At 39.8% G+C, this 26,704-nt stretch overlaps 1 protein-coding gene across 3 annotated transcripts in view; it reads left to right on the forward strand.

Annotated features, from left to right (window-relative positions):
- The window catches only part of scube2 (signal peptide, CUB domain, EGF-like 2), a 30,680-nt gene that overhangs the window by 1,218 nt on the left and 2,758 nt on the right, over positions 1-26,704 (forward strand). Inside the window, exons 4-18 of one of the 3 annotated variants that reach the window (XM_067400864.1) lie at positions 103-237; positions 3,851-3,976; positions 4,079-4,195; positions 6,204-6,293; positions 6,869-6,985; positions 8,196-8,318; positions 8,710-8,826; positions 9,014-9,136; positions 9,461-9,577; positions 9,662-9,751; positions 15,432-15,536; positions 16,187-16,348; positions 16,578-16,784; positions 22,603-22,773; positions 25,320-25,487. In XM_067400864.1, the coding sequence (XP_067256965.1) occupies positions 103-237; positions 3,851-3,976; positions 4,079-4,195; positions 6,204-6,293; positions 6,869-6,985; positions 8,196-8,318; positions 8,710-8,826; positions 9,014-9,136; positions 9,461-9,577; positions 9,662-9,751; positions 15,432-15,536; positions 16,187-16,348; positions 16,578-16,784; positions 22,603-22,773; positions 25,320-25,487 (1,968 nt within the window). Of the gene's footprint in view, positions 1-102; positions 238-3,850; positions 3,977-4,078; positions 4,196-6,203; positions 6,294-6,868; positions 6,986-8,195; positions 8,319-8,709; positions 8,827-9,013; positions 9,137-9,460; positions 9,578-9,661; positions 9,752-15,431; positions 15,537-16,186; positions 16,349-16,577; positions 16,785-22,602; positions 22,774-25,319; positions 25,488-26,704 lie in introns of those variants that run through there. The other 2 variants (XM_067400865.1, XM_067400866.1) reach the window with 2 other exon arrangements.

The raw sequence follows: 26,704 nt of genomic DNA on the forward strand, positions 1-26,704 counted from the left end.
GTAAGGTCCACATAGTCCAGTCTGATCCAATGACCTTGACAAAGTTACTGTGGTATATGGAAATGTGGTGTTTTGTGATGCTTTAACATACTCTGTCTCTAGATGTGGACGAATGTTTCTTCAACAATGGCGGCTGTCAGCATGTATGTGTCAACACTATGGGAAGCTACGAGTGCCGCTGCAAGGAAGGATTTTTCCTGAGTGACAATCAACACACATGCATCCATCGCTCCGTGGGTGAGCCGCTGCCTTTGGCAAACCTTTAATTTCTACCATGTTCACCATCATATTGAAAAGTCAATGCATCAGGGTGTATTCATCTGGTTTGTCTATATGTGATGTGAACGCGGTTCAAGTGAAAATCCCAGTCTTGATAGGCAATTTTTTCAGGGGTTTGTCATGAACTTGGATGTCAAAAGTGCATCAAGAGAGGCTTGTTTTGTTTATTGGAGTGTGTATTTGCCGAGGTGTCAGTGAGCTAAGTCAGGGGTAAATGTAAAGGAAAGCCAACCTAATTTCTAAATGTTCTCACATAAGATCATGATTGACAGCACAATGGCGAATGACAGCTTTTAAGTTGGGTTCCCTCTCCGGGGCATAATCTATAGCCGTTCAGTTCCAAAGGGCTCATGCTGTGGGAAAGGGAGCCCCATGTTCAGAGGAACAAAACAAGTTAATAACTGCAACACTCAGGGCTTTGTGGCCTGTGTCATAGATGAGAATAAAAAAAAACCTTTTTATGTGTCTGTAGCTTTTCAGCTGCGAGTATTGTTTTCCCCTCAGTAAATTGAGCTAAGGTTTGCAAGGCTTTCCACCCCATTTGCTTTCTCTGGGTAAACTTGCTAAATCCTATCAGCACATCCACTGAGCTGCAGAGTGAATGGGAGGAAACCCGCCCTCTACACTGACCCACAGATCCGCTATTCATGTCAGGTCAGGTTGTGTGGCATTAAATGCTGTTGAATTTGAAAAGAATTGTAACAACAAGTACCCCAACTTTTTGGATATTTTTTTCCTCTCTTATACTGATTAGTAATGTAAAGGTTAACTGATGTACTGTAGCTATTCATTTTTATTAGGGGTGTCAATTTTTTTTTACATAACCAATACAGACAGTGCTGCACATGTCTTTTGTCTTAATTGGCCTTAAATTTTATATTATATTCCTCAGAATATATATATATAATGACAGTGCCCTCCACAATTATTGGCACCCTTAGTAAATATGAGCAAAGGTGGCTGTGAAAATAAATCTGCATTGTTTATCCTTTTGATCTTTCAGTAAAAAAAATCACAAAATTCTAACCTTTTTATTGAAGTAAAACAATTGAAAATGGGGGGGGGGTCATTATGAAATAAATGTTTTTCTCTAGTTCACGTTGGCCACAATTATTGGCACCCAATTATTGCAACGTCCGTTTCCCAAGATAACAGCTCCAAGTCTTCTTCTAAAATGCCTGATGAGTTTGGAGAACACCTGACAAGAGATCAGAGACCATTCCTTCATGCAGAATCTCTCCAGATCCTTCAGATTCCCAGCTCCATGTTGGTGCTTCTTCTCTTCAGTTCACTCCACTGATTTTCTTTAGGGTTCAGGTCAGGGGACTGGGATGGCCATGTCAGAAGCTTCATTTTGTGCTCAGTGACACATTTTTGTGCTGGTTTTGATGTTTGTTTTGGATCACTGTCCCGACGGATGATCTAACCACTGCCCATTATTGGATTTCTAGCAGAAGTGGTCAGGTTTTGATTTTTTATGTTAGTATTTGATAGAATCCATGATACCATGTATCTGAACAAGATGTCCAGGACCTCCAGCAGAAAAATAGGCCCACAACATTAAATATCCAGCAGTATATTTAATTTGTGCATGGGGCACTTTTTATCCATGTGTGCACCAAACCCATCTGGTGGGTTTGCTGCCAAAAAGCTCTTTTTTTAGTTTCATCTGACCATAGAAGCCGGTCCCGTTTGTAGTTCTAGTCTTGTCTGAATATACTGGAGATTGTTTCTGGATGAGAGCAGAGGATTTTTCTTGAAACCCTTCCAAACATCTTGTGGGGATGTAGGTGCTGTTTGATCATTTTTTTTGGCTTTCTGAGACTCAAGACTCAACTAATCTCTGCAATTCTCCAGCTGTGATCCTTGGAGAGTCTTTGTCCATGTCCACTCAAACTTTCCTCCTTACCGCACAATAGGATGATTTAGACACACGTCCTCTTCCAGGCAGATTTGTAACATCTTTAATTGATTGGAACTTCTTAATTATTGCCCTGATAGTGAAAATGGGGATTTTCAATGCTTCAGCTGTTTTCTTACAGCCACTTTCTATTTTGTGAAGCTCAACAATCTTTTGCTGCACATCAGAACTATATTATTTGGTTTTACTCATTGTGATGAATAATTATGGGAATTTGGCCTTTTGTGTTTCCTCATGTTTATACTCCGGAACAAGAAGTCCTGGCTGGACAACTTCATGTTCATGATCACCCTGGTGTGCTAAAAAATGTAAATATGAATGGGAATATACTTCAGATATTTTACTCATAAGAATTTCTAGGGATGCCAATAATTGTGGCCAACATGTTTTAGAGAAAAACATTTATTTCATAATGTGATCAATCAATCACCAATCAATTTTTAGGTTTCAGGATTTTTTTAAACCAGACTTTGTTTAAAGATGATGTTATGAAAGATATAACGGAATGAATTGATATACCATTTTACTTTTATGCAATATGTGGGTAAAATGGCCATACATGGATTTCCCGTTCAATACAATGTATCTATACACTGTATCTAATTTGCATATTAATGTGTTCTTGGAGCAATATGTGATGAAAAAAGAAGTGTAATAATGGGAGTAAAAGCTGGCAACATTTTCATTATAATATCTAATAATTAATTGGAATATTGATATGCAATTTCTTTCCCTATTCACTTGTTGTGTCTCCTAAAATGCCTGAAGTCCTGTTGTCCTCTACAGTGGACATGTATGAAATCAATGCCCTGTTTTGTAACAGAAAGTCATGATTTGATTAGAAACCCCATAACATTTTCCTGAGATTTGTTGATTTATAACAAACAAATTGAAAATTAGTCAGATTTAAATAATAATTACAAAATATTTTCATATTTACATAAGAGTGCTAAATTTGATCATTCAGGTTGTTGTCCTGGTGAAACCTCCGAACATTTGGTATCTTTTGGCTCTTTACAGGACATCCAGGACTTGACATGTGACATGGTGTCAGAGAAATTCACTAAAATATAATGTCCTCATATATGGACAGGGGGACCCAGGAGGTTAAAGAAACAGAGCACAAATTTAATGTTAAAGGGATAGTTTAACCAAAAAAACAAACAAATAAACAAACAAAAAAATTATTTATATCTATTATTTACTCACCCTCATGTCATTCCAAACCTCTATGACTTTCTTTCTTTCATAAAAGAAGATATTTTACATTTTGAGAAATGTCTCAGTTTTTTTGTCCATACAACGAAAGTCAGTCGTGCCAAAACTGTTTGGTTACAATTTACTTCAAAATTTCTTCTTCTGTGTTCCGCAGAAGAAAGAAAGTCATACAAGTTTGGAACGACATGAGAGTAAATGATGACAGAATTTTCTTGGGCCTTGTGGTGAAATATCCCATTAAAATGCCATTAAAGGAATATTGCATTAAATACAAACTGAAGGTTGAGTCAAAATTATTTTCTGGGGAAAACGACAGATTGCCACATACCTAAATTTGTATCTATCCCTGAATATTTCTCTAAAACAGCAATACATTTATGTAATACCAAACATAAGTGTAGCAGGCTCTTTGACTGTATCTCTTCTTCACAGAAGGCATGAGCTGCATGAATAAAGAACACGGCTGTGCTCAGATCTGTAAGGAAACACCCAAAGGTGGCGTCGCCTGTGAGTGCCGGCCGGGCTTTGAACTGGCTAAGAACCAGCGAGGCTGCATCCGTACGTGCGAATCACATTTGTGACCCACCGTTAAGCTGAGAAATACCACAGAACGACTCACTGGAGCTGTTGATGTGATGCTGTTTGTGTTCTGTTGCATAGTGACCTGTAACCATGGCAATGGGGGCTGCCAGCACATCTGTGAGGACACAGAGCAGGGGCCCATCTGCAGGTGTCACGTCAGGTACACGCTGCACGCAGATGGCAGAACCTGTGTAGGTAAGGCTGCTTTACTAGTTTTAAAGCTTTAGTGCCAGCCCACTTCTCCAGTGAGCTGTGTTTTACGACGATCTCTTGGCATGTATTTAAAGCTGATCCATATTTTATCCACTTATGTGCGATGGTGGTGATAGAGATCTCTCATTCAGACACAAACACACGTTTTATCTGATAATGAGGAAGTGCAGCTGGAGCCTGCAGGCTGTGTGTGTGGGGTCTACAGTTATCGTTGTCTCTCTCTCCATTCTGTCGGCCTTGTCCATGATTTTGCTTCTGCTCTTCTTGACTGTCCTGAAGCACAGAACATGACTATCTGTATTTATCTGCAAACACTACAACACAATAGTTGGGACAGAGTCGAGAAGTCATGGAGGTCTCATTGCTTGGATTTGGTTGCTGTTAAAGATGTTTTTGGTTTATGAAAAGGACTTATCAGTGTGGTTGATTTTTAGGTTAGATTGCATGATTGTGTGATGCCACAGTGGAAAACATAACTGCAAATGTGATAAACAGTCTACTACTTTAAATATGACTGTTCTTAAGTCTTACTCAGTGTTGTGTACTGAATTAATTTAAAATTTTCATTTAGAAAGTTTGCTTTTATTTAAAAAAATGTTCTAATGAGCCAGCAATATGTGTAGTATGCGTATATTTATTTATATAATAATTCCTGATGTTTATATGTGTTTATTGTACAATACTGTTTAAAAGTTTGGGTTCTGTGTCTTTGAAAGAAGTCTCTCATGTTCACCAAGGCTGCATTTATTTGATTAAAAATACAGGAAAAATTAATAATTCAGTAATAAAATATTACTGTAATATTACAATAGAAATATTGTGATGTATTATTAAAATTTAAAATAACGGTTCTATTCATATATATTTTAAAATGTAATTTATTCCTGTGATGGCAAAGTTGAATTTTCAGCATCATTATTTCAGTCTTCAGTGTCACATGACCCTTCAGAAATCATTCTGATATGCTGCTTATCTGCTCAATAAACTGTTTTTATTATTATTAATGTTAAAAATGTAGGGCTGCACAACGATTAATCGCGATTAATCGCTTGCAAAATAAAAGTCTGTGTTTACGTAATATATGTGTGTGTTCTGTGTATAATAATTATGTATATATAAATACATGCACATACATGTATAAATTTAAAAAATATATACATGTATAAATAAATATACATATTTTTATATATTTTAAATTACATATAAATATAAATATTTTATACATAAATATGATTTTTTTTCTTAAATATATAAATATATACATTTTTAATTAAATATATGTATGTGCATGTATTTATATATACATAATTAATATACACAGAACACACACATATATTACGTAACGCAGACTTTTATTTTGCAAACGATTAATCGCGATTAATCGTAGTGCAGCCCTAGAAAAATGGTTGGTTTTTTTTATGCTTTTTGGAGACTTTTTTCTGTATACTTTCATGAATATAAAGCTTTTAGTCTTTACTGTCTTTACAGTCTTTACTGTGACTTATGATAAATTTAATACAGCATTGCTGAATATATAATATATACTGTAAAAATGCTTGATAAATTCTTTGTGATGGTCCTCATCTGAAAGTCACTTTGAATAAACAGATATAAAAAATATACTATCTATATAAATATATAGTATCTCTTTTACTTTAAGGTCACTTCTTACAGGCAATTTATTGGCTGATTTGTATAATCTTTTGTGTAGATTGTGTATATTGATTATATGTAGGTAGTATTATAATTTTCTACTACATCGAAAAAAGAGATTCCATGCAGCTTCTACATATTTGTTCCAGACCTGACGCTTAAAAAAACTTTTATTGTTGTAAATTAATGTAGGTTGATTAATCAGGTTGAAATTATCATATTAAATTATTTTGACATTTCCAGAAAGCATTTTTTTATAGGTTACTTACCTGGCACGGTAATTTTTTAACAGTCTATAGACAATGTCTATATGGTTCTCATATGCTTTCTTTTTCAGAAAGGGATGAAATGACTCCCACCACCCCTGATCACAATGCCACTTCCTTGGCCGAGGTTGACAAACGAGTCAAGCGTCGACTTCTCATGGGTAAAATTAGACCACCAACAATACATACATAATAAATCAATTCAAAGTATGCAATTTCATCCAGAGACATAGTGTTAAATATATTTGTGCTTTTAGAGAAAACCAAGAAGTATTGTGTTAACCTATAGTGCATATATTTAGAAGCATATAGCTGGCCAGGCTGAGCATTCCACAGTCTTTTAGGTAAACTGTGAAATGACTGGGGACCCACACTTCACCACCTCTGATTTCTCTCTTGTAAAATATGTCCTGGTGATAGAGTGGTACATTTCACATGTTTTTCTCTCATGCAGAGTGAGACAGGGACTGGGGATGTTTATCATACAGTGCTGAGTGTTGTATTTGTTTCTGCCAGCTCATATTTACACAGCGCACTGCATGTGGACTCTCTGTCCTTGGCCTACTACATCTGTGGAGTATGATATAGTATATAGAATTCTTTGCACAGACTGTTTAAATATTAATGAACTAATTGATCTTACTTTGACAGATTGATGTCTCTGATCAATTTGAGGATTTATCTCTCAGTCCTGCCCATTCTAATGTGTTTTGTCTCTCTTTCGTTTGCTCTTCAGAGACGTGTGCAGTGAATAATGGAGGCTGTGACAGCACCTGTAAGGACACATCCACAGGTGTTCGCTGCAGCTGCCCAGTGGGATTTACTCTTCAACCTGATGCCAAATCCTGCAAAGGTCTGAATCAACACTTTTTTGCATGATATTCTTTTACACACACATATTATAGTTGCTTTTATGCTGAATCTCAGTCCCTAAAATCCAAAGCAAAAAAGTACACTACCATTTAGAGTTGTCAAAAGTATCGACTTTGGTACTGAAATTGCTTTTGAGCGGTGTTGAGAGGATTGATAAACATCTATGAATGGCCATTGTGTTCACGCGCTCATCAGATAAGTTTGTGATTGGCTACAATGATCAACGCATGGGAGAGTTTGAATTTGAAAGCGTTTTGAAAGCGGGATCGTTTGAAAGCAGGCGTCTATCAGCGGACTGGTCTGCAATAGACGGCTGCTTTCAAATGCTCCCGTGTGTATCTGTGTAAGCGCTTGGTGAAGAATGTCACTGATGTCTATTTACAACATGTTTTTAAAGCATTGATCATTATAGCCAATCACAGACTTATCCGATGAGCACGTGAACACAATGGCCAATCAGAGGTGTTTACGAATCCGCTCAACATTTTTAAAATTTCAGCAGCGACTTGGTACCAAAGTCGGCACTTTTGACAACACTACTACCATTCAAAAGCTTGGGGTCAGTAATTTTTTTTTTTTTTTTTAGACATTCAATTCAAAAGTGACAGTAAAAGACATTTATCATATTCCTATTTCATATAAATGAATTTTTTTTTAGTTTCTCATCATAGAATCATGAAAATTAAAATATTAAGCAACACTTTTTTCATTGATTGCAATAAGAAATGTTTCTTGAGCATCAAATCAACATATTACAGTGATTGAAAGGCAAAATATTTGTTGTATGCTTATATTTATTTATGCATCCTGCTTATATTTATGTACGTAAATGTATAATTGTTTCCACAAAAATATTAAGCAGCACAATTGCTTTCACCATTGATAATGAAATGTTGGAATTTGAAATACTTGAGCACCAAATCATGACGCTGAAGACTGGAGTAATGGCTGCTGAAAATTCAGCTTTGCCTTGACAGGTGTAAATGACCTTTTAAAATAGATTAAATGAAATAGTTATGCTATATTTGAATAATATTTCACAATATTATATTATATTTAAGCACTGTCTAATTTTTTGTGGGGTGATAATGTCACAGATAATATTCTTGACAGGTTTCATGAGATTCCTCCTATAGCTGATCAGTCCATCTATGTTCTGCTGTGTCATTTGTTCCTTCTCTGTCTCTCAGACATTGATGAGTGTGAACTCCATAACGGCGGCTGTGAACACTACTGCAGGAACACCATTGGCAGCTTTGAATGTAGCTGTCGAAAGGGCTTCAAGCTGCTGATGGACGAGCGTTCATGCCAGGGTAGGACACTCTTATTCTGCTATGGGTCCAACAGAAGATTGAGAAGCAGCGTGGGGGTTGGTGTCAGTATCTGTGTTTGTAACTAGGCTCGGAGATAGGACAGGGTGGGAGTCCCTTGAAGGGTACCAGTATCGACTTGCAAGATTCCTTTGAAGATCTTTAACGCAGACTAAGAGTATAATACTCAACTCCAAAAGAATACATTTCGTTTAAGCACACAGACAACTCCCTCTCCTTGATACGATTCTTCTAAAGAAAGTACATCTCCCTGTTATTAATAAAAAAGCCTTTCTTTCATACTGAAGTTGGAGCCTTTGAACAGGAAATGAGAGTGTGATTGATGTAGAAGCTGTGTAATTTGCCATTTAATTGAATTTTGTTTCGATTGCAGATATCGACGAGTGCTTTTTTGAGAGGACGTGCGACCACACTTGTTTAAACTCGCCTGGTAGCTTCCTGTGTGTTTGCAATAAGGGCTACACTCTCTATGGGCTTGCCCATTGTGGAGGTAAGGATACAAACAGCTATTTTAAGAAAGATAATTGTAAAAAATAAAATCAAAGGTTCATGACAGTTTTATTGATGTTTGATAAATCACACAGAATTATTACAGAGGAAGTGCAACTTTAAGACTTGTTTACCTGAAATAGGTCTTGATAGAAATCTGTTGTGTTTGTCGATTACTCCATTCTCAGACATAAACGAATGTAGTTTGAACAATGGAGGATGTGAGCACACCTGTGAGAACACCATGGGAAGCTTTGAGTGCCACTGTCATGCTGGTTACAAGCTGCACTGGAACAAGAAAGACTGTATCGGTAAGATGAGCCTGAGCGATTCTGAATGCTGGGCTTCTATATCTGATGGTGTCGGCTTAGATGGAAATCGGTTCTTTATCTCTGGGAGCTAAAAGCAGGAGATACTTTTGACTTTCTCTATCTGGGTCTTTCTGTCTGTGCTATTACTGACCAAACAGATACAAATTGCTGTCTAACTCAAATCTCAAATGTGGCCTTGTATGTTCACATTCTCATCTTGAACGTACTACATTGTTGAGCTTTCTGATCTTTCTCTCTAACTCATTCCATCCACCTCCCTCTCAGCATATCTCCACTTTTAAGCATTGTGATTTTCACATTCAGAAGCAGAGGACTCTCCACTAGTGCCACCGCCTGCCAGGCCCACTCTCAACTGCAATAAGCAGGGAGGGGGTGAGCTCTGCTACCTGACCTGCCAGTCCCAGGTTCATATCAGCAGTGGTAAGTGTTACAACATGTAGATTTGTTAAGATCTTTTGTGGAGTTTGCTTGGAGTTTCTCTGACACTTTCACCTTCACATGTAGGAGCTGAAGATTCATACACGGTGACCTGTGGCATGCCACTGCCGTGCCACGCAGGAGGGCAACGGAACAGGAACGGGTCATATTGCCCAGGTAAATCCATTTGGATGTGTGCTGGCTTTGAACTGTTCCAAATTGTCTTCAGCTTCATTTTTTATGTTATTGTTTAAAAGATTTAGACTTAGACTTTAGACTCTGTTAAAGACTTAACAGAGTGATTATTATTATATGAATTTAGAATCATTTATTTGAAATGTTATTTTGTTGGTGTTATTTTAGCATGATGTCTATACAGTTGATATTTTGAATGAGCTTTTTTATATTTTCAGTTTCATTTTAATTTTATCTCAATTTTGGTATGTTTTTGTCATTGTTGTACAAACCCCCAAAAAAGGAATGCAATAATTTACAAATCTCATAAACTTATATTTGACTCACAATAGAATATAGATAACATATCAAATGTTGAAAGTGAGACATTTTGAAATGTCATGCCAAATATTGGCTCATTTTGGATTTCATGAGAGCTCCACATTCCAAAAAAGTTGGGACGGGTAGCAATAAGAGGCCGGAAAAGTTAAATGTACATATAAGTGTTACGGTTGCTGGTGTAGAGAGATGAGGCAGATACGGATTTCCACAATATAGATACTTCTTTAATAGAAACTGGGCAGGAACACCAAACATACACGGTAACACAACAGAGAACGGACAAGGAGTGCAGGGAGTGAGTGCATTATAAAGGGAGTGCAGATGATAGAGTCCAGGTGCAGGTGATCTGTGATGATGAGGAGCTGACGAGGGAAGTGAGTGCAGGTGATGAAACAGGAGGATCATGGGATATGGAGTCCAGGAAGACAAGGGATCTGTGACAGTACCTCCCCCTCCCGGTAGGCGCGTCCTCGCGCCGTAGATGTAACAACCGGGAGGGGGGTGGGCGCCCTGGAGACCTCAAACCGGAGCAGGGGGAGGAGTAGACTGGAGTGGAGGTCTCCAGGGCAGGCTCAAAAACCATGGCGGGTCAGGAGCCGTGGGCAGCCATGGCGGGTCAGGAGCCGTGGGCAGCCATGGCGGGTCAGGAGCCGTGGGCAGCCATGGCGGGTCAGGAGCCGTGGGCAGCCATGGCGGGTCAGGAGTCGTGGGCAGCCATGGAGGGTCAGGAGCCGTGGGCAGCCATGGAGGGTCAGGGGCCGAAGGCGGCCATGGAGGGTCAGGAGCCGAAGGCGGCCATGGAGGGTCAGGAGCCGAAGGCGGCCATGGAGGGTCAGGAGCCGAAGCCTTGAAGCCGTCGAGCCCAGGCGGCGCTGAAGGACCGGCGGGAGATGGCGGAATCCACGGCTCCGCCGACCGAAGCGCAGCCGGGGCTCCAGAAAGCCGCAGTAGAAGGCAGACGACATACAACAAAGTGAACACCGGGGAGAGTGAGGAGGCCAACTGGAACTGAGGGACGGAGGGACGGAGCAGAGACGGAGGAGTGCAGTCCAGAAGTGAGGGCAGGCTGACGAAGGAACAAGGTGTGAACGGGGGCAGGATGGAGACTGGTGAGACTAGTGGACTGATGGGCCATGGTGGAGACGAGGGAGGTTGGAGCCAGGGTGTAGGTAATCGCCCAGAGGTCCGAGGTGGAGATCTGGGCGAAGGGGCTTGAGGTGGAGGTACAGTGCTGAGACATATGGACGGAGGCGGGAGAGGGAGGCAGGGAGGGGAAACAGTCTTTGGGCTGGAGAGTTCAAAAACACAGTTCATAGGAGCAGTTGGTTCGGGCGGCGGCGGCTGGAGCGGCTGGCCCGGCGGCGGCGGCTGGAGCGGCTGGCCCGGCGGCGGCGGCTGGAGCGGCTGGCTCGGCGGCGGCGGCTGGAGCGGCTGGCTCGGCGGCGGCGGCTGGAGCTGAGGGCTCGTAGGCGGCGGAGACTGGAGAACTTTGCTCGGCGGCGGAGACTGGAGAACTTTGCTCGGCGGCGGAGACTGGAGAACTTTGCTCGGCGGCGGAGACTGGAGAACTTTGCTCGGCGGCGGAGACTGGAGACCTTTGCTCGGCGGCGGAGACTGGAGACCTTTGCTCGGCGGCGGAGACTGGAGAACTTTGCTCGGCGGCGGAGGCTGGAGAACTTGGCTCGGCGGCGGAGGCTGGAGAACTTGGCTCGGCGGCGGAGGCTGGAGAACTTGGCTCGGCGGCGGAGGCTGGAGAACTTGGCTCGGCGGCGGAGGCTGGAGAACTTGGCTCGGCGGCGGAGGCTGGAGAACTTGGCTCGGCGGCGGAGGCTGGAGAACTTGGCTCGGCGGCGGAGGCTGGAGAACTTGGCTCGGCGGAGACTGGGGTTGAGGGCCATTTCATCCCCTCAAATACAATTAAAATCCCCACAGGCACTGGAGCTGGCTCTGTGGGGACTGGAGCTGGCTCTGGAGATACTGGAGCTGGCTCTGGAGATACTGGAGCGGGCTCTGGAGATACTGGAGCGGGCTCTGGAGATACTGGAGCGGGCTCTGGAGATACTGGAGCGGGCTCTGGAGATACTGGAGCGGGCTCTGGAGATACTGGAGCGGGCTCTGGAGACACTGGAGCGGGCTCTGGAGACACTGGAGCGGGCTCTGGAGACACTGGAGCGGGCTCTGGAGACACTGGAGCGGGCTCTGGAGACACTGGAGCGGGCTCTGGAGACACTGGAGCGGGCTCTGGAGACACTGGAGCGGGCTCTGGAGACACTGGAGCGGGCTCTGAGACACTGGAGCGGGCTCTGGAGACACTGGAGCGGGCTCTGGAGACACTGGAGCGGGCTCTGGAGACACTGGAGCGGGCTTTGGAGACACTGGAGCGGGCCCTGGAGCAGGTTTTTTCCTCCTCTTCCGCTTTCCGGACCCAGCAGGAGAGTCTGGATCCAACGTGGGGCAGGAAGGACGTTCACTGGAGGGGTAAGCGGAGGAATACGGAGGCTGACTAACTGGCCCAGCCGACCGTGTTTCTGGACGGACTGGAGACCAACACTCATCCACATAGAATTTGGAATTATTCAAAAACAAAACAAAATTGATAGTTTCACTTAAGGAGAGACGATAATCAGGTTCATGGAGACGGAGAGTGTTGTCATCCAGACCGTCCAAAAACAGGGCGATTAAATTAGCATCGGGCCAGTCAGTCAGATAAGCCAGCTCAACGAACTCCTCCACATACCTCTCCAGTGAACGACCAACCTGAAGAAGCCCGATGATTTTCTCAGCCGCTGTCATCGTCTTGGGAGGCATGGGAGAAGCTGAAGCCCGGGAGCTGAAGAAAGCTTCCATATTTTCTGTGGAAATCCGGTCAAGTTTGGGTCCGTTCTTCTGTTACGGTTGCTGGTGTAGAGAGATGAGGCAGATACGGATTTCCACAATATAGATACTTCTTTAATAGAAACTGGGCAGGAACACCAAACATACACGGTAACACAACAGAGAACGGACAAGGAGTGCAGGGAGTGAGTGCATTATAAAGGGAGTGCAGATGATAGAGTCCAGGTGCAGGTGATCTGTGATGATGAGGAGCTGACGAGGGAAGTGAGTGCAGGTGATGAAACAGGAGGATCATGGGATATGGAGTCCAGGAAGACAAGGGATCTGTGACAATAAGGAACTGCTGGAGGACCAATTTGCAAATTATTAGGTCTTAAAAGAGCCTCTCAGAGTGGCAGTGTCTCTCAGAAGTCAAGATGGGCAGAGGATCACCAATTCCCCCAATGCTGCTGTGAAAAATAGTGGAGCAAGATCAGAAAGGAGTTTCTCAGAGAAAAAATGCAAAGAGTTTGAAGTTATCATCATCTACAGTGCATAATATCCTCCAAAGATTCAGAGAATCTGGAACAATCTCTGCGTGTAAGGGTCAAGGACGGAAAACCATACTGGATGCCGTGATCTTCGGGCCCTTAGACGGCACTGCATCACATACAGGAATGCTGCTGTAATGGAAATCACAACATGGGCTCAGGAATACTTCCAGAAAACATTGTCGGTGAACACAATCCACCGTGCCATTTGCCGTTGCCGGCTTAAACTCTAAAGGTCAAAAAAGAAGCCATATCTAAACATGATCCAGAAGTGCAGGCATTTTCTCTGGGCCAAGGCTCATTTAAAATGGACTGTGGCAAAGTGGAAAACTGTTCTGTGGTCAGACGAATCAAAATTTGAAGTTCTTTTTGGAAAACTGGGACACCATGTCATCCGGACTAAAGAGGACAAGGACAACCCAAGTTGTTATCAGCGCTCAGTTCAGAAGCCTGCATGTCTGATGGTATGGGGTTGCATGAGTGCGTGTTGCATGGGCAGCATTACACATCTGGAAAGGCACCATCAATGCTGAAAGGTATATCCAAGTTCTAGAACAACATATGCTCCCATCCAGATGTTGTCTCTTTCAGGGAAGACCTTGCATTTTCCAACATGACAATGCCAGACCACATACTGCATCAATTACAACATCATGGCTGCGTAGAAGAAGGATCTGGGTACTGAAATGGCCAGCCTGCAGTCCAGATCTTTCACCCATAGAAAACATTTGGTGCATCATAAAGAGGAAGATGCGACAAAGAAGACCTAAGACAGTTGAGCAACTAGAAGCCTGTATTAGACAAGAATGGGACATTCCTATTCCTAAACTTGAGCAACTTGTTTCCTCAGTCCCCAGACATTTGCAGACACAGTGGTAAACCTGGCCTTGTCCCAACTTTTTTGAGATGTGTCGATGCCATGAAATTTAAAATCAACTTATTTTTCCCTTAAAATTATACATTTTCTCAATTTAAACATTTAATGTCATCTATGTTGTATTCTGAATAAAATATTGAAATTTGAAACTTCCACATCATTACATTCTGTTTTTATTCACAATGTGTACAGTGTCCCAACTTTTTTGGAATCGGGTTTGTAAGTGTTTTTTTTTAAATGTTTTTATTGTTATTTTATTTGTAATATTTGTTTTAATAGCTATAGATTTTCCATTCCTATTTAGCTTGATTTTTATTTTTATTAATTTTTTAATTTTAGTACTTCAGCTTAAACTTCAGTTAGTTGCCAATGTTTTCTTATAATATTTAATATTTTAATAGTTTTTGTTTTAGCTTAAGTTAACAATTGCCCCTTGCACACAGCAGTCCTGGTAAATTACAGTAAAATTACCAGAATTACTTTTGTATCCATATTTTTACCGGTAAGATACCATTTACACAACAGAACTAAACATTTTTAATTTTTTATTATTTTTTTTTATTTTACATCCAAGTGACAGTCGTGAGGGGATTATCACACAGAACTCTATTTTGCTCTTAAAAACACGAGGCACATAATAGTTACTGTAGTACATAATAGTAGATGCAGAGCTGTCTCAAACGTAAGACAGGGCAAAACAGTCAGGTGTTCGTCTAGCACATGTACGTCAATCGCATGTTTACGTAGAAAAACAATTAAAAGCAGTGTAACTTACAATAAACAGCCCAACAGAGCTTTATGATTGACCCAAAGCAAACTTCTTACGTCATTGCATTCGGACCTTGTACATACTCATACCGGTAGTCTTCATTATTTGTTCTCACACAGCATCATACCAGTAATTTACTGGTAATGTTACAACCTCTCATACCGGGAAATTGCCAGAACTGATTTACCGGTATTTATTTACCGATCCTGTTCACAAATGATCTCTAATTTGCCAGTGAAGATTGTATGTATGAAAGGGGCTAATAACAACACTGTTCCCAAATGATGAATATGCCAAGTGTAAAAGTAACAGTGATCTTTCCTATTACAGGTTCAGGAATCAAAACCATTGCTACATTTAAATCTGGACAGGGGAAGTGCAATCTGAAGCGGAGTCAGGAAAATCTTGCACAGAGCTTCAAAACTGCCCTGTCAGGTACTGGCCTTGTAACAACACAGTTTTCACTGAAAATTTCTGCAAGCATCAATTTGTTTGCACAGGCAAAGGTGAAGTCTAAATCACTGTGACATGACTGCATCTGTCACCTACTTTTTATTTCCTCTCTGAGGAAGACTCCATGGAAATAAAAAGTAAGTGAGCAATGGAGCAAGCTAGACACTGAAATATTATTATTTTATATTTATACTGAGTATTTTCACAAGTTATGTATGGAAAAACAGATTTGATACTGGTCAGTGTCTTTCGGTAAATGTGAGGGGGAACTTCAAGCTAGAATCTAGTCTTGTTGGTACTCATTGTCCAGCAGTGTTTGAAAGAGCTAGATGAAATTAGCCATGGCGTGCCTTTCAATAGTCCTACCCAAACCATCAATCACACTGACCTCCTGATCAGACTCTGGGTCTGAGAGTCTGAAAGACTCCCACACCCTTCAGTGAAAGACCAGAACTTTAGTTTTTCCCCCCTTTTCCACTCTTGTTTGATTCTTTCTTCACTGTTATTCATACTGAGAAGCAAAAGGAAGCAGGAAAATAAATGAGATTTTCATAACAAAAAAAACAAGAGCTAAGTGTTTTTACATCTTGGATCCACTAAATCCATTAAGTCTTTAAAATCTATTTACTCAGATAAAAGAGCCACCGAGAATGTCCAGTTCAGCTTTGTTAGCCTGCACTGTGCCTCTTCAAGCAGACAGCAACGTAGTCGCCATGGACGGAAGGCTGGCGAGGAGGAAGGGTCCTCCATTACTGCCCAGTTTGAGCTGGCTGTGAACCTGGAGGAGGTAACAGGTTGGTTTCGTGTACTGCATGTGTTTGTTTCAGTAGAAACTTTAGGCCTCTCGCTGCCTGCTCGCATCTCACCCTCTTCCCGCTCCTGTCGCTGTTACTAAAACAAACCAACAGGTGAAAGTATCTCCTGGTGTAAGTTGGAAGTGGGTTCTATATTAAATAGTGGACAATGAGCTCATTATGGACGTTGTTGTTGTGGACAAGATATGGTATCCAGTGTTTCTCTCAGCAGAGGGCTGTGACCTGGCATGTGTTCGGCGGCGCTCAGAGAAGCGGCTTAGGAAGACTATCCGCACTCTTCGAAAGTCCATTAACCGGGAGCAGTTTCACCTGCACTTTGCTGGATCGGAGTACGAGCTGGCCAAGAAACTCGTCCGACCCGCTGACCCTCCAGATCACTGCGGCACCGGACAGGTTCTGCTGGACAAGAAATGTGGTGAGTGGACAGTTTAAATATATGCTTATTGGCAACTTACAATTGCTTGAGGACACTAAATATTTGTTTAGATTGTGTTTAGATTCTGTGATCACTGTTTAGGACTAGTTGGAATGAATCGGTATATCTGGCATTATTCCAAGTGTTTCGACTGTTGTATTGTAGAAGTGGATTTGGTATCAGTTCAGGCCAGATAACTGACATATATTAGGTGTTATGTAGTATAATATGTATGGTGTGAGAGAATTGGCATGAGCTTTATTAAAAAGGCAAGAGTGGGAAACAGAAGGCTGCTGTTGGCTCTTACAGCTGAATGCTGTTCCAACGTCAAGACTGAAGCCGAGTGCTGTTGTGAAGGTTGTGGCAGGCGTACTTCAGCTCGGAGCTGTATACGTTCAACTTGGCATCCATTTTCTTCAGCCTCTAGAATAAACATCTTAAAGGGTCTGAATGTGAGGAATAGCAAACTCTTTGTTTGGAGGACTCATTGTGTCGAACATTATCTCATTGCCTTCATTGTCTCTGACGTAAGGCCCTTTCAAAGATGTCTTTTTAAGGGGACAGTATTGCTGAGGTTGTTTGTCTTCTTTTATGGTGGAAAAGTCCATTATCTTTTACAGGCTCAGTTTCAGCAGTAGTGCAGACAACCAAAGGCTCTCAGCTTTTTCAAAGACTACTTTATAACAGTCTCAGAGTAAAATGTTATTGCTCTGAGTTACTCCTTCTTAGCTCTACAGGCTTAATAGACTTCTCAGTTGATTTGTCTCTGATTTTTCATCTAAAAAATGAATCAAAAGAAATGGAATGAAAAAATGAAATGAGACAATTGGCGACATACAGTAAGAGGTCAGAGCTCTGTAAAATTAGTTTGATCTTTGAAGAATTCAATGAGATTAAAGGTCATGTTGAAACATCCGACTTTAGATTGGAGCTTGAGACTGTTGAAATTTCCTGTGAAGCTTTTTTTTTTTTTTTTTACTTGAGCAGAAGTCTTCATATGATATTGTGATATGATTTTATATGATTTCAAGTAATTGGGGTTCAAAAGTTTGGGTCAGTAAGATTTTTTTTTTTTTACAACTGAAATGTATACTTTTATTCAGCAAAGATGCATTAAAGGCACAGTATGTAAGAATTTTGGATTAAAACACTTAAACAATGTTATACATTTTGTTGACTTTTGTACATTATTCCAGATTTTTCAAAGTTTAAATCTAGATCTTATTGTTTGAATCTCCTGTTTTCTTGATTTACCGCAAGTACCATGTTTGTATCATGCCTCAGAAATGACACTATTTTGTCAAGTAGCATAATCAGAAAAAGCTTTATTTGTAGTGATGGTAATACAGCATTTTCTCCACTATACAATATATTTTAAAATTAAATAATTTAGCAACACAGGTCATCCAGCTTTTATTTTATCAGTCTACTTACTGCTTACTACAGTGTGCAACTAGAGTCTCATACCAGCCACCGAGCGAACACACAGAGTAATGTTAACATGACTTTCAGCACACTTAAATGTATTTTTCGTATGATTGTTTTGACCAAGTCAAACAGCACTGCATTACCCTACAATTTACATTTTAATTATTTAATTAAATTAATTAAATTAATTAAATAAAGTGACCTGTATCAAAAGTAATTCAGCTCTTGTGGCTATTTCATTAGAATGAATTAAAATAATGCAAATTTAAGTGAACAAATGTAACTGTAACACAGTTCAACTTCAGGGAAGAAGGAGGTGGATGTTAAAAGTAACTTTAATTGTAAAATAAACATAAACAACAAAACGAAAGGAGCGGCAGCGTAAAATGTCCCAGGCTCTCCGCCCTGACGACATCAACTCCCATGATTCCACTCTCATTCATGGCATGGCATGGCGTGGCAAGGCAAGGCAAGGCAAATTTTATTTGTATAGCACATTTCATACACAATGGTAATTCAAAGTGCTTTACATAAAGAGGAAACAAATACACAAGAATAAAAAGCTACGCCTTTGCTATTGTTTTGAATAAGCGACCTCTAACGGCGAAACTTACATATTGTGACTAAATGAAAGTGACAGTAAAGACATTTGTAATGTTACAAAAAACAATACATTTTTAAATAAATCCTGTTTATTTAAATGCCCTGTTCATCAAAGGAATAAGGGAAAAAAAATCACAGTTTTCAAAAATAATAAGAAGTTTTAACGTGACAATGAAGACTTAGTAATGGCAGCTGCCAATTCAGCATTGCCATCACAGGAATAAATGACATTTTAAAATGTATTAAAGGTGCCCTAGAATGAAAAACTGAATTTAGCTTGGCATAGTTAAATAACAAGTTCAGTACATGGAAAAGACATATGTTGAGTTTCAAACACCATTGTTTCCTCCTTCTTATGTAAATCTAAGTTGTTTAAAAGACCTCCGAAGAACAGGCGAATGTCAACATAACACCGACTGTTACGTAACAGTCAGGGTGTACGCCCTCAATATTTGCATATGCCAGCTCATGTTCAAGGCATTACACAAGGGCAGCCAGTATTAATGTCTGGATCTGTGCACAGCTGAATCATCAGACTAGGTAAGCAAGCAAGAACAATAGCAAAAAATGGCAGATGGAGCAATAATAACTGTCATGATCCATGATATCATGTTATTTTTAGTGATATTTGTGAATTGTCTTTCTAAATGTTTTGTTAGCATGTTGCTAATGTACTGTTAACGATGCTAACTTTAACCACATTTTCTTACTGTATTCACTGAGACAAGACTGTCATTATTTTCATTTATTAAACACTTACTGTCTGTATAATTCATAAACACAACTTCATTCTTTATAAATCTCTTCAACAGTGTGTAATGTTAGCTTTAGCCACGGAGCACAGCCTCAAATTAATTCAGAATCGAATGTAAAGTTACGCGATTAGACATGCTGCATGACGAACACTTTGTAAAGATCCATTTTGAGGGTTATATTAGCTGTGTGAACTTTGTTTATGCTGTTTAAGGCAAGCACAAATTCTGGGGGCGGGGAGCACGAGAATTTAAAGGGGCCGCAGCCTGAATCGGCACATATTTAATAATGCCCCAAAATGAATAAAAAAAAATCTATTAGGTATTTTGAGCTGAAACTTTACAGACACATTAAGGGGAAACCTTAGACTTATATTACATCTTTTAAAAAGACGTTCTACGGCATCTTTAAAATAGAAAATGGTTATTTTAAATTGTAATAATATTTCACAATATTACTGTTTTTACCGTATTTTTGATCAAATATATGCAGTCTTGGTGAACATAAAAGCCTTCTTTCAAAAACATAAAAAATTCTTACAGACCCACCCCTTTGAATGGTAGTATAGCTGTCCACATACCTTCTGTCTTTACCCGTGTCTATTTTAAAGTAGTTTGGGGAGTTTACAGTAGTTCTCTAGTTTTTCCTCAAGGGGTGGGTTTTGATTGTTTGGTCCATTATATCTGGACTCTGGAGAGGGTAATTTCTCCACTGGGGAATAGTAATGGAGAGGAGTGAAGTAAGAAAATTGGTGACCATTGACCAGCTCCCCCTCATCGTTTTACAAACCACACGTCCCACAAGTCCAACTAAAAGAATAAAAACCTCTTACTTAAGTCAGATTTACAGATTTACAGATCCAAGCTATACGTCTACATCTCATTTAATGTGTTTCGAAAGCAATGCCAAGTGAAATGTACAAACGTGCCAATAAGTAATTAATTGAATCCACGCTGAATATGGGATTGTAAGTTTTGCTATTTTCACTAAAGCAGGCGTACAATTAAGGTACACAGACATTCAGTGTCCAAGTGCCAGCTTAAATCGAGCTCTAAAAAGGGCTATATTTTTTCCTCCCTGTTCTGGCCTCCCCCACTGGCTTGCTTCACTAAGTGCAGTTTAGCCTTTTCAGTTTGCCCACTCCATTGTAAATCCCAGTGGGGCTTGTTCAAGCTCCTGGAGTGAGTGGGGAAAATCTGTGCTTCAACATTTCTTCACAGCTTTACAGAACTACATTTGCTTTTTAAACTCTGAATAGTGAAGAGCACCTATTCTTTGTAATTAAAGGGATAGTTCACCCAATATTTAAAACTCATTTACTCATCATCATTTACTCACCCTGATGTCACTCCAAAACTGTATGACTTTCTTCTTTCTGTAGAACATAAAGGAAGATATTTTATAAAATGTTTAAGTTCAACATTTTCAGACCCCATTGACTTTCATCGTATGAACAAAAACATTGTTCAACATAGTTTTTGTGTTCCACAGAAGGAAGTCAGAAACACAGATATGGATTGACATCAGGGTGAGTAAATGATGACAGAATTTTCATTTTTGGGTGAACTATAAGGCTAAAAACACGCACGTTTATAATATTATGGTATATATATATATACATATAAGCACACATACATTTGAAAGGGTTTGGACATGTAATCCATTTGTTAGATTACTAAAACATACAAAAAGCTAAATGGTCAGAGAAGGAGGCGTTTGCCTAAGTTTGCCCTCTCAGCTGCCACTTTCCTCTTCTGTCCATAAATGTGCTGAGTTATTGTTTGCTTGTTTGTTTTTGTGGAGGTGGTGGGGGGGTTGTTTTAGAGGGTTGTTTATTAAAGCAAGCAGTTTAAGTGCCAAATTCCTCCTTAGGCAGGGCCACTCTGTGTGACCCCAGCCAGTGAGCGACTCAAGAGAATTGACTTCAGCGACACCATGGGAATCAATTAGCATCAGCTGTTTGGGCCCCTGCCTGATAGGCGCAAGGAGCGATTGGACTCCTCTGAATGGGGGGATTCACAATCCTGACCCCTTTTATTGGGTTCAGCTCCTTACCACTGTGATACCATAGTGTTTGCCTATGTCATCAAATGGGCAAAAGCCGGGGGACTTGAATAGAGGTGAAAGGTCCTTTAAACCTCTTTGGGACCATCAGTTCGAGGATTCAATAGAATCGTCGCTTTGCATTTGAAAGGCTTCAAGGTTCTTTTTCTCTCTCTCTCTCTCTCTCTCTCTCTCTCTCTCTCTCTCTCTCTCTCTCTCTCTCTCTCTCTCTCTCTCTCTCTCTCTCTCTCTCTCTCTCTCTCTCTCTCTCTCTCTCTTTCTCTCCATCTCTTGCTCTTCCTCTCCTCTCTCTTACTCCGTCGCTCTGTCAAATAAAAGCCGGGACAATGTGACGGTGGCTCCTCATGGTCATTCAGGATTAACAAAAGAGAGGAAAAAATGAACTGCTCTTGAGAGAATTACATTTTCTTCTTCTCTTGGAAAATCAGGCAATTTGCTGAGGCACACATAATTGCCATGCTGTTCAAGCCTTTGTGGAATTAGGCATCATTACCATAAAATCTCAGGAGTATCTGTCAGTTGAATGTTTGCACAGAGACGCTGAGATAAAAGGAACGTTTCTAAATTGCCATACTTACTTGGTTAAAGGACTGAACCGTACCAGTGAGTGGCTTATTTTAGGGCAGAGTGTGTGCAAAACACTTCGCTATAAATCAGAGCAGTTTATAAAGTGAACATTAAAACGACTTTGTTCCGCTCCCTTTAATCAGACATCATAGGTTTATGCGAGGTAATATTCCCTTTGAGCGTGTTCAGCAAGGTGAGGGATTGTGTATGCGTGTGAGGGCCGTTTGATGTGGGGGATCAGGCAGCTGTGGAAAGGCTCAGTTCTCTTATTTGTTTGAATTTTTGGCATAGCTGCATCAGGTCGATTTGCAGTGCCCCTTTGGCTGCTTAATGTGAGGCCCTCTTTTTTGTGTTCCAACTTTAGTCTCTGTTTCATCTAATTTCTGAGTTTTCTCTGTGCTAGTCAAATGTGCCGTTGGCACGTACTATGATGGAGAGCAGGGGAGGTGCTTTCTTTGCCCACCTGGGACGTACCAAGATGAAGAGGGGCAGGTGTCATGCGACGTGTGCCCAGGACCCGAGGGCAGGGGAATCCCGAGAACCGCAGGAGCACGCAACATCTCGGAGTGTGGAGGTGAGACTTCACAGAGACGTGCTCATGAACAAACAAGTCTATAGCCTTTCTGCTATTACACATTTCCATTGAGGTTGATGTCTGTCGATTTTTTTTTTTTTTTTTTTTTTTTTCTTTTCTTTTTTTTTCTCAATTAAATATCAATTAAATCAGTCCATATGTAACCTAAAGAGAAATATGGCAGCTGTATGTGATCACTCATGTACTTTAGAACGGAGCTGGTTCATGCTTTAGTGTACTTGGTAACACTTTACAATAAGGTCTCATTAGTTAACATTAGTTATGTGTTAAATAACTAAATAGTGAGCATTTAATAATCTTTGTTATTGTTAGTTAATACAAATACAGTTGTTTATTGTTAATTCATATTAGCTCAGGTCCATTAAAGGCATAGTTCACCCAAAAATGAAAATTCTGTCATCATTTACTCACCCTCAAGTTGTTCCAAACTTGTATGAATTTCTTTCTTCTGCTGAACATAAAAGAAGATATTTTGTAGAATGTTTGTAACCAAACAGTTGATGGGCCCCATTGACTTCCGTAGTATTTTTTCCATACTATGGAAGTCAGTGGGGCCCATCAACTGTTTGGTTACAAACATTCTACAAAATATCTTCTTTTGTGTTCAGCAGAAGAAAGAAACAACTGGAACAACTTGAGGGTGAGTAAGTGATTTTTATTGTTAAATAATGTAGTTAACCAATGTTAACAAATGGAAACTTATTGCTTATTAAAGGTGCCCTAGAATTAAATATTGAATTTACCTCAGCATAGTTGAATAACAAGAGTTCAGTACATGGAAATGACATACACTGAGTTTCAAACTCCATTGTTTCCTCCTTCTTATATAAATCTCATTTGTTTAAAAGACCTCCGAAGAACAGGCGAATCTCAACATAACACTGACTGTTACGTAACTGTCGGGATCATTAATATGTACGCCCCCCATATTTGCATATGCCAGCTCATGTTCAAGGCATTACACAAGGGCAGCCAGTATTAACGTCTGGATGTGCACAGCTGAATCATCAGACTAGGTAAGCAAGCAAGGACAACAGCGAAAAATGGCAGATGGAGCAATAATAACTGACATGATCCATGATATCATGATATTTTATTTATATTTGTAAATTGTCTTTCTAAATGTTTCGTTAGCATGTTGCTAATGCACTGTTAAATGTGATTAAATTTACCATAGTTTCTTACTGTATTCACGGAGACAAGAGCCGTCGCTATTTTCATTTTTAAACACTTGCAGTCTGTATAATTCATAAACACATCTTCATTCTTTATAAATCTCTCAAACAGTGTGTAATGTTAGCTTTAGCCACAGAGCACTATCAAACTCATTCAGAATCAAATGTAAACATCCAAATAAATACTATACTCACATGATCCAATGTATGCAAGCAGCATGCATGATGAACATCTTGTAAAGATCCATTTTGAGGGTTATATTAGCTGTGTGAACTGGTGTTTATGCTGTTCAAGGCAAGCGTGAGCTCCGGGGGCGGAGAGCACGAGATTTAAAGGGGCCGCAACCTATATATTGGTGCATAGTTAATGATGCCCCAAAATAGGCAGTTTAAAAAAATGAATTAAAAAAAATCGATGGGGTATTTTGAGCTGAAACTTAGACTTATATTACTTTTAAAAATAAGTTCTAAGGCACCATTAAGTGTTACGTTATACTTTTTAGTAGATCCTGAGTATTTGACCTTTTCTCATTTCAAGAAATAGAGGCCGTCCTGAATATTAAGGTGTATTAAGCAGTCAGAGATGACACAAAGACATAATTAGACCAGAAATGATCTTAAAAATAGAGGATTTATGTCAATCACAGGCACGGTCTATATTGGAAAAATAATAAAATATTGTTAAACATAAGTGTTAAAATGTTACATACTTATTTTCATCAACAATATAAATAATAATATCTATACAGAGTTTCCTTTTAGTCCACTGTATAAGATGTACCACTTTTCATCCTGTTATATATTTTAAGAGATGTCATCCACTGATTGGTGAAGATTTTTAAGGTTGAAAAGGGAGAGTATGAATCACATCCTGTTTTTTGTTTATGCAGTTGGCAGGAAGCATACCTGTATTGATAACAATCTCACAGGCTTATGGTTTGTTGAGCTTGAGTTAAGTTTTGTGGTTGTGAGTGTGTTGGGAGGGGTCATTTCATGCAGTCCTGCAAATCCTCAAATGTCTGATTCACACCAACAAAGAATTCCAGATCAGTCTTATGTGTAAAGAGAAAATAAGGCACCACCATGTTTCTGTTCCTCAAACGTGGTCAAAGGCAGCTTGCAGTTCAGATGCCATCTTCTGCTTTCTGCTGATAGACACAACAGAAGGGGCTATTAGGGTTCTTCTCAGTGGCAGCCAATTTATTGTGGTCACTAGAGGGATGAGAGGAGGCCTGCACATTCTTAGATAATGAACTTGCATGACATCATTGTACTTGGCTTTCTTTGGAAGGCGATAAAGTGCTTAACTTTGGTTTGTCTGGCAATTTCTTGACATTTTTCTTATCCTAGGTCAGTGCCGTCCTGGTCAGTTCTCACATGATGGCTTTGTGCCCTGTCTACCCTGCCCACAAGGCACCTATCAGCCTGAGGTCGGTCGCACATCCTGTTTCTCATGTGGAGGAAGCCTCACAACCAAATATGATGGTGCTGTGTCCTTCCAGGACTGTGAGACTAAAGGTGAGCAGAATACGACCCTAATGTCTTCTGAATTTGAAAGTAGTCAGTTCATACTACTGTTCAAAATTTTGGGTTGGTATTTTTTTCTTTTTTTGGGGGAAAGTAATCTCTTATGCTCACCAAGGCTGCATTTATTTGATCAAAAATACAGTAAAAACATTAATATTGTGAAATATTATTACAATTTATAATAACTGTTTTCTATTTTAATGTTTTAAAATGTAGTTTATTCCTGTGATGGCAAAGTTGAATTTTCAGCATCATTACTCAGTGTTCAGTGTCACATGATCCTTCAGAAATCATTCAAATATGCTGATTTGGTGCTCAAGAAACATTTCTTATTATTATCAATGTCGAAAATAGTTTTCATGAAAACCGTGATTAATTCTTTCAACATTTCAAATAGAAATCTTATGTAATATTCTACGTCTTTACTGATCAATTTAATGTCCTTGCTGAAAAAAGTATAAATCTCTTTCAATTATTTTACTTTCACATTTGATCAATTTAATGCATCCTTGCTAAAGAAAAAAATATTTCTTTCAAAAAAAAATTCTTACTGACCCGAAACTTTTGAACTGTAGTCTATGTTCGTAGTAATGTAGGCTTTTCTGCTGAAAATCAGGCCTAAGATGGTCTCCCAAATGGTCTTTTGGCTGGTTTGCGGCACTTTTTTAAACTGGTCAGGCTGGGACACCTACACTAGGCTTTAAACATTAAGGAAATACCCTGCTTTTCTAACACTCTGTCCTAACCAGATGCAATGCGATAAGATTCCAGTGACAAGCAAGTTTTCTGTCCACACCAGACACGACGAGACACGAGATATGACCGAAATAATAAAAAATCACAGCCAAACAGAAGCGCGTGTGGGCGGAGTCTCTCTTCAAGCTCACTGCTCTCTCAACAAATTAATAAGTACATTATGAAGTTCATAAATATTAAACCATTTTAACTTTATTAAAAGAAACGCATACCGAGTGACTGTAACAATCTGTCATAGAATACACTTGTTTGTTCACATTGAGTTCAAACATTCTTGTTTCCCTTAATTTATTTTCAAGAACTCATTTTCACTTTCAGTATGGCTATAAAGATCACACAAAATGATATTCAAACTCACATTAGATGCTTTTAACTTTTAATAAAGCACATAAACAGTGAGATTATCACTGTTGTACTAGCTGCGCCGTTGCAGAAATAGAAATAGAATCATC

The sequence above is a fragment of the Chanodichthys erythropterus genome, chromosome 11 (genome assembly GCF_024489055.1).
Source record: "Chanodichthys erythropterus isolate Z2021 chromosome 11, ASM2448905v1, whole genome shotgun sequence".
NCBI classification, from domain to species: Eukaryota; Metazoa; Chordata; class Actinopteri; order Cypriniformes; family Xenocyprididae; genus Chanodichthys; species Chanodichthys erythropterus.